At 35.9% G+C, this 9,117-nt stretch overlaps 1 protein-coding gene across 1 annotated transcript in view; it reads right to left on the reverse strand.

Moving 5' to 3' along the window:
• Positions 1 to 5,529, reverse strand: part of NKAIN2 (sodium/potassium transporting ATPase interacting 2) — a 625,412-nt gene extending 619,883 nt beyond the window's left edge. The window contains exons 1-2 of the mRNA XM_006143804.2: positions 5,521 to 5,529; positions 4,869 to 5,006 (exon numbers count right to left, since the gene is read on the reverse strand). Of these exons, the coding sequence (XP_006143866.1) occupies positions 4,869 to 5,006; positions 5,521 to 5,529 (147 nt within the window). The remainder of the gene's footprint in view (positions 1 to 4,868; positions 5,007 to 5,520) is intronic.
• Between the last annotated feature and the right edge of the window lie 3,588 nt (positions 5,530 to 9,117).

The raw sequence follows: 9,117 nt of genomic DNA on the forward strand, positions 1-9,117 counted from the left end.
TATATATGTATATGTATTTTCATCATCTAAATATTGATGCAGGAAAATTAGAAGCTGTCCTACAATATTGGCCTCCCATAAGAAAAAATGACTAAGGAATTATTGTTCTTAATTCTTGAAATATGAAGTTATTCATCTATTAAAAACAGAGGTGAAACTATAACCCTTGATCAAAAAAAAATGACAGCTCACAACTTACAAAATCACAATCTACTCGAAATTGCAAATGCCATAATAGATTTTAATTCTGCAACTTACCTGTTACTATGGCTCTCCGGACTGTGCACCTAAGAGATGTTTCTAAGCTTGGGTCTGGCAGCTAGGAGGACCTGGGAAAATATCCTACATATTGAGCCACATGAGTTTACACAGAAGTTGTGTGAGATTTATAGAATTTTGGAGGATGATATTCAGGAGATTGGTCATAGAATTGATAGGGAGAAAGAAATAAGATTCTTTAAAATATTATGACATTTTTGTGTTTTTATAAAATTTGAGTAATGGACTTCTTGTTTTAAATTTACTTCTAGTTTTAGGACTGAGTTTGTCAGCAAGGAGGAAAGGCAAGAAGAAATAAAGATAGAATAATTTTAAAAAGAAAAAAGGAATTATTTTGAGTGTCATGGCAACATTTCCTTTGGCAATATCACCAGGAAAGTTACTGGGGTTTTTGCAGATATGAATCTGCAAATTTTTCAGATTATTTTAGACACCCTAAAGCAGTATAACTCATTAACATTCTTGTCATTAACTAATAAATACCAGATATCCCAAATCACATTCTAATTGCCAGTGCCTTTAGCTCAAATGAAGATGCATTAGACAATTCCATTTATGACATAAAGTAATGCTTTCATGGGAGCCATTTGTATATATTTATTTATGAATTATTACACCAGAGATAATCTGGCCTTTCTTTGGGACTTGATGTTAAGAAGAATTCTACAATATAAATTTTTTTCTATGGATTCTGGCATCAGATTTCCTTTGCTTGGAATTGAAATAATCTATTTGCTTTGCCTTTAACATAATATTTCTTGAAGTCCCAGAGGCCTTCAACAGGCACTGGTACGTTCTTTTTTCAATGAACTGGTCTATATTTTTAAATTTTTCTTCTTTGTGTCTATGAAAGGGAAAATTAATGGAATAATGAAGTGTATTACCAGTAGTGTCTAAATTTTATTTATTGTTACTGATCAGTGTTTCACAGAATGTCCATATGTTTTTGTTTTTTTATTGTTTGTTGGTTTGTTTGTTTGTTTTTTTTGGCAGGGGGAGGAAGCATTTAATTAAATAAGTGAATGTCCTAAGGATAATGAAGACTTATTTCCCTTTTTCTTTTTTAATCTTACTATAGACTTTGTTTGCTCACCAGAGAGACACAGAGAAATAAATAGAGAGAACACCTCTCCTCACACCCCAAAGTGGGGATGGCTACTCCACAGTCTCGTATCTTCTATTCTCCTGTTAGGATTTTGAGCACATACACATGACCAGCATGTTTTTCAAGCAGTACAGGACCTGAATTATGCAGTTAGCCAGATGGAATCCAACACCACTGGCTGGCACTTCATTACCTTTTTCAAAATGGATTGCATGCTTGCACATGCCATTAAATTGGGCTGGCCTGGGATGCATTAGTGTTGTAAGGATCTTGTTGGGGTTGCCTCTATCTCTCTCGAAAAAGAAATAAAAACTAAAATTATATAAAATAATATAGCCTATGAATATATTAATAAATGAGAAAAGAAGACTCACAATATTTCCTGTGAGAAAAATTATCCTGGTTATTGTCTGCAATAACTTGGAAGGGGGACCAACAGATGGCACCAGGGGACTAGCAGATGGCAGAACAGTTACATCACTGGACTCCCACATGGCCAAACATGGTTCAAGTCCCAAACACGGTGGCTTGAAGCTCATTCCTAGCATGTGTGTGTGTGCACGCCTAAGATTCTGGGAGGAGAATGGAGGATATTTCTCACTTTCCCTTTCACTGTCTGTTTTTCACTGGCAAGTGCATGTGCCTTAAGGCAAAAACCTCTATAAAAAAAAGAAAGAAAGAAAAGAAAATGTATCTAGGTAGTTGGTGGTTAAGGAAATGGATTTTCCCACCTGGCTGACTGTGGTTCAAGTCCTAGACCTGGCAGCTTGAAAAAACACGTAAGGCTGGTGTGTGTGTGTGTGTGTGTGTGTGTGTGTGTGTGTGTGTGTTTGTATGCCCATAATCCCAGAAGAATGGAAGAGAAGAGATTGCATCCTGGCCATTCTCTCTGGAGCGATGATTTCTCAATTTTCCTCTCTCTGGTAAGTGCATATGCCCTATGACAAAAATCTTGAAAGGAAGAATGAGAGAAAAGAAAATGTATCTATGAACCTGTGAATCTGGCTAAGCAAGTTTCAAGCAAGCAGTTGACAGTGCTATTTGTCATCTTTTAGCCACAGATGGCATGATACTGTAAGAGAGGAATGAACTAAAGAAAGAATGATTCATTTTTTGAGCAGAATTTAAAGGATATATTTACAATCCAGGAGTTACAAATTTGGAAAAACAATTATTTTTTTTATCAACTCCAGCTGGCAGAGGATTCTCAAAGATTCACTCAAGTAGGGAAAAAAAAAGTACTCAGAATGCTGTCTTGAGGTCAAGGTCAAATCAAGGGTGTATGTTTAAGTTACATTCTTGAGACTTCAGAAATATTTCAAATAGTGCCTAATCATCTCAGCTAGACTAAAGCTCTAGGGTAAGACAATGTTAGAAAAAAAATGGCCTTATCATAAAAACTTATGGGTATTCTATTCAAAAGGGTAAGATTATAATTTGATACACACAAATACCATGAACAATTTTTAAGAGTTGCAGCATCTTAGAATAGACTATACAGAAACCATTTTACCAATATTTGGAATATACTGCTCTGTTTTAAATTGCCATCCAGCCTATTCCTATTCTATACAGTTTAGTATTAACTTCTGAAGAAAAATAAGAAGAAAAAATATTATAGACAACATGTATTAAGCACTTTTTATAAACACTAAGCTTTGTGTTAAGACTTTTTCATGGAATATATCACTTATTTCTGAAAACAAACCTCTGAGTTAATAAACTGTTCAAATATTCGATCCACATTAGATTTTTATCTGAAGCACTTTATCAGGGATGAAGGTGGAGTATTTAAATGATGATATTAAAAGCAACATTATTTTTAAGAATGATATCATAAAGGAGCTTCAAAGTATAATGAGAGGGGAACAGTAAATTAAGAATTTTCCACATAATGGCTATTCACTTAATTAAAGTATTGAGGTAATATAATTATTATTTTCACTTTGAAGATGAGAGGATAAAAGATTGACAAAGAGAAACTGTCTAAAGTCCCACAGAATTTGGCAGATCCAAGATGTTAACGCTGCTATTTCGACTTCAGAGGACCCCACAACTGCACTATTCCCCCTAGGCTGGATCAAATTATAATTCATAGTGAAACACGTGTGATACTCTCACACCTTGTGCATTCAGAACTTCAGCCCCTAACAGAACACATCCCACTTTCTACAAGATTTTGTTGGCTACTTGACCTCAGAAGCAACAGGCTATGGTTGCTCAGCACACACCTAGAAGGGAGGGCTATGGGTTTCTCCTTCCTCCTCGGCCAGAGAGTGGATCCCTTGGTTCCACCCACCACCACATTGCCTTTCTCTGTACCAATCATCTTTATCTAGGTTCCAGATGACAGAGAACAAAGGTCATAGGAGGGTACATTTTATGTGAGGGCTTTCATGAAGCCTGAGGAGGCCCACTGGTTGATGCTGAATAAGACAGAGCTTTAGCTGAACTATCTTACATGTATGCTTTTATTACACACTTGCTTTATAATTTTAAATAATTGCCTATAGAATTTTCTTTTGTCAAAAATAGAAGAGATAGAAAAACTGATGACACTATTTAAAAAAAACTAGATTAATGAAGAGCAATAGCTGAGATCTGAAGCACATACAAAAGTAAAAATAATAAAGTAAGATAAAACCCTAAGTTATGGTTCCCATGGCAACTGCAACACTGTTGGATTTCACTTTCATATTAAGTGAGTTTAACTTGAGTGGAAATGTAAAATGCTTCCTCAGAACCAAAAAGAGAATTATGGAGGACACAGAGACAATGGTCCAGAATATTCTAGTTTTGAAATATGTCCAATATTATCCCTAATATGTGTTATATTTTCATATCAATAGTATATAGTCATTTGGTAGATTTTAAGTTATCTTTGATTTATAAAATATAATGACATAAATGAGAAAGAAGTTCCTATTAAAATGCATTTAATCATGCATGGCCTTGTAATGAAAGAAGCCAGATCCCATATGAGTACAATTCAAATCAGGGCACCAGTAGCTGAAAAGGAAACCTGGGTGTGTGTGTGTGTGTGTGTGTGTGTGTGCTCTAAATCCTGCTAGGATAGAGAAATGGAGGATAAAGGATTGTATTTCTCCTGATCCCTCTATCTCTGTCTCTTTGTCTCTTTCTGGTATGTGCACATGTCCTTTGATAATTAAAAAATATATATGAAGAAAATCTTTTAAATCATAGTTTTTGAATGTATAATTGAGAAATAGAGAGGCATAGTTCTGCTTGTAACCATATAGAAATATTCGCTGAAAGTACAATTTCTTAAAATACAATCTGATTACATTCACTATCACTTGCTCTAAACTTGACATTTTTATTACTGTTGATGTAAACTGAAATTATTAAAATAAATAGATAGTATTTAAGAGTGGGTACACATGTAACGCTTCATGACATTTATAGTTTTTGTATCTTTCTCTATTTCAATAAGATCTTTTAAAAAGGCAGGAAGGGTACTTACTCCTGTTATGTAACGAGGTCTATATTGAATAGTTCCAAATAAACCAAGAATGACGATAATAATATGTACAAAATTTGCCAGGATAGGTGCCCACTGATATCCAAGGAAGTCAAATATTTGCCTCTCCAGCACACAAACCTGGAATAGCAAAACAGGATGGATAGATCAGCACATGTGAGAACCATCACAGTGGAGAGAGAAAAAAAGATCACATCGATGTTACAATTAGCAATTATAATTGCGTTACCATATCTGGTATTTGTTTTAACTAACAGTGAGAATGACATTTTCAGATATTTTTCAAAGGAAGACTATGGAAGCTAGGGGTCCACAGTCAGCTACAATCCTTTCAGAGGCAATTTTGTGCAGGCATCATGCAGTATTCGTAAGATGTCATCTGTGCAGTCACAGGATAAATTACATTGTCATGTGCACTGTCAAACACGTGAAGCCATCAGCCGGCCAGTTAAGGAAGTCTACATGAAGGGTTTGTTGTTAGAATCTGCTCACATATCATTACATAAGTTGGAAATAGAACAGAGGGAGGGAGAAAAAAAAAAGTAGTCTTTAGTGAGAATCCAGGCAAGAATTCTTCAGCAAGACACCTGGACTCTGGATGCAGATCTGCCACTAAACAGCGGTCATGGTCTACGTAAGTCATGTCCCTTCTCCATGCGTCTGTGTCTTCATTTGTGAAATGCAGGAGTTTGACTAGGTATGGGAGATCAGTGTTAGATAAAAAATCAAATACAACTTTTTTGTCATATCCGGTTACCTGTAGTAACCAAGCAAAAGAAAGACCCTACAACAAAATTAAAACAGAGGAAGGCAAAACCAAAACTAAAAGATCACTGTTATAAAAGCAAACCACTTAACTCATTTCTAAATATGCTACTTTCATCTGCACTCACAACTTTGTAATTAAAATATATAAATAAGTAGTAAGGAGAAAAATAAAACCACCAATGAAACAAAAATTATCATGAGCTGAAACTGACTGGTAGACTGAAAGCACCATTTATCTCAAAAAAGTGAGATCTACCTAGCTGAGAAGTTTCTCATTAGATCTAAGAGTAAAGTGGCCTGTCCGTTGTATTCTTCCCGCCTGCCCTCAGGTGGAATGCAGTAGACTGCCTATTTAGAGGAAAACATTATAAAAAGACCTGATGTTCTGCACCAAGATTCAATATTCTTTTCAACCAGGTTTTAAAGGAAAATGATTTCAAAAACCTCTAAGTTACTAACATCACTATGCTTTAATGATATTTCTTGTTCAAAGAACCTACTGACTCTTGAAATAGGCAGTGTGCTTTTAAATAAATTATCTGTAGCTCAGTTTGAAGACTTCTTGAATGATCATTAGACCCACTGCAGTTCTTTCGCCGAACAGCACACTTTCCCATCAGACATTGTAAAAGAAAATAAACTTGTCACAGCTGTTTGCATAACACTACTTCCAAAGGCACACCTTACCATGTAATGACTCTAACAGTCACAGTATGACCTAGTCATATGTTAATTTTCACTGTTTTGACAGTGAACTACAAAAAAAGAAAAAGAATTTTGATCTTTTCTATACTACATATGCTAACTTCATGATACTCATCAGAGTGCGTATAGTGGGACACAATGTTCTGATTGGTTGATAAACATGGACTATCATAGAACTTAAACATAACCTCAGCCCCATAAACTTTGAACTGACTTCTAAAAACAAAAACAAACAAACAAAAAACTTTGAGCTGACTTCTGATGAAACATTCCTTCAACTGATTCATGTGACCGACACTGCATAAATGAGACACATTGATGATGTTAGGAAGTGTTACATATCCTGTAGGGGAATCTATAAATGGTAACCAATACTAAATATACAGTCTCCCCTTATTCATGGGTGTTCCATTTCAAGACCTGCAATAGATGCCTGAAACCACGAATGCTACTGAATCTCATATAATATTGCATTTTCCCCTACATGTATATATGATACGATTTCATTTGTAAATCCGGTGCAGTAAGACACTAATGATGATAACTAATAATAAAATGAAACAATGATAATTTGTTATAAGAAAAGTTATGTGAAGTCATTGTCATGAAAGCTAATTTACTCTCTGGAAATATTACTTACATCTACACAGTTACCATCTATCATCTTAAATAAGCGCTCATCACACACTGTTACCAAAATATTTGCAGTTCAAGGTATGGTAGCAAAATGAGCAGAAATGTCTTCACAATTCAAAGATAGACTTATTCTTACCATAAATTTTACCAACCTCAATATACCATTTTTCACTTTCCTTATTAAGTCAAAAACTTTTACTTTTTCACTTACTAGAAGTATCAAAGCTTCTTCTCTTTGACATACCTAAATTGCCAACATCACCACTCTTGCATTTGGGGCCATTATTAAGTAAAATGAATAATAAATTACTTGGGCCATCCAGTGACATGGTTGTTAAGGTAGCTGGATTACACATGGTCAAGTGTGAGGTAGGATCCTAAACCATCAGCTTGAGAAATATGCTGGGTGCATATACCTGAGGCCCCAAATCCTGAATGAAGGGAAAGTAGAGGGGAAGGGATTGTGGCCTGATCATTTCCTTCCTTCCTTCCTTCTTTCTTTCTTTCTTTCTTTCTTTCTTTCTTTCTTTCTTTCTTTCTTTCTTTCTTTCTTTCTTTTTTTTTGGAGAGGTTTTTGCTATAGGGCACTTGCGCTCGTCAAACAGACAGAAAGAGACAGAGAGACAGAAAGTGAGAAATCTCCCCCCAGGGGGGATGGCCACACCACATCCCTTCTCCTCCATTCTCCTCTCGGGATCTTGGGCATGCACGCACACGCACCTGGCGTGAGTTTAAGCCACCGGGTCTGGGACTTGAACTGTGGTCAACTACGTGGGAGTCAAGTAACATAGCCATTATGCTAACTGCTGGTCCCGCGGCCTGATCATTTCTGATGTGGAATATTTTCTCACTTTCTCTCTCTCTCTCTTAAGTGCATGTGTCTACTGGTAAGTTAAATAATAATAATAATTATAATGGCTTACCTGAACACAAATACTCTTAATACCTCCACAGCAGCCTGATAATTCAGACGGCTACCAAGTGACTGACTGAAGGTTGAGGGTGAATACAGTCTAGGTACGGTAGACAAAGGGATGATTTGTACAATGGGAGGGCTGGGGGCTGGGGGGCTGGGGTGTAGGTGCAGTGCATGACTGCAACAATTTAAAACTTGTTTATTTCTTAAATTTTCTGTTTATCATTTTCAGACCAGCATTGATTGTGGGAACCCAAAACCGTAGAAAATGAGATCTGGGACTACTGCAGTGTTCTGAGGACACATTGCTAATTATCTATCTTAAAGCTCATTCCAAGACAGATGTCTATTGTTCTTATCTTATGGATAAATGCAAATAGGAATGGAAAACAATAGGAAAAATCTAAATTCAAAAAATTTTGAGCATCGCAATTGTGCGGGTTTCAGCGAGGAAAAACTATAGAGCACATCTGTCAAACAGTGGCAAATCAGAATTAATGCACCACTTATGCAAGAAAATAGCAGTATCATCATTAATTGTAAGAACATACATAGGTGATAATATAACTGCTAAGTTTGCAAAGCTAAATTGAAATTCTATCAACATTTATCAGGCTCTGCTGAAGACAAAATGAATAGTTTCTTGCATGGTTATACAGACTGAGGAGATTAATATGTAATTCTTCACATATGGCATTTTTATTTCCTCATTTTGATTGGTCCTGCATGCCATTATAAGTAGCTTTTTCATAGGTTCTGCAATTTGAAGCTAGGGCTGAAGAAAGGAAGATATATGTATTTTTTTAATTTAGGGAATAAAAGAGGAGTAACGTTTTATAGAGTAAGTGGATTTTTTTTGTTGTTGTTAAGAACTCCTGGGAGCAGTAGATAGCATTGTGGTTACATCGTTGGATTCCCACATTGTCAATAACGATTTGAGTCCTAGACCCAGCAGCTTAAACGCATGCCAGGCTTGTGTGTGTATGTGCCCAAATCCTGAGAGGAGAATGGACGAGAAGGGATTGTGTTGTGACCATCCCCTCTGGGAGTGATTTCTTGCTTTCTGTCTCTCTGTCTCTGTCTTTGCAGTGAGCACACATGCCCTATAGTAAAAACAAACAAACAAACAAACAAAAATAAAAACAAAAAACACAACAACAAAAAACTCTCATAAAAAAAAAAAAAAAGAATTTCCTCTGGAAGGAG

The sequence above is a fragment of the Tupaia chinensis genome, unplaced genomic scaffold (genome assembly GCF_000334495.1).
Source record: "Tupaia chinensis unplaced genomic scaffold, TupChi_1.0 Scaffold000106_1, whole genome shotgun sequence".
Classification (NCBI taxonomy): Eukaryota; Metazoa; Chordata; class Mammalia; order Scandentia; family Tupaiidae; genus Tupaia; species Tupaia belangeri.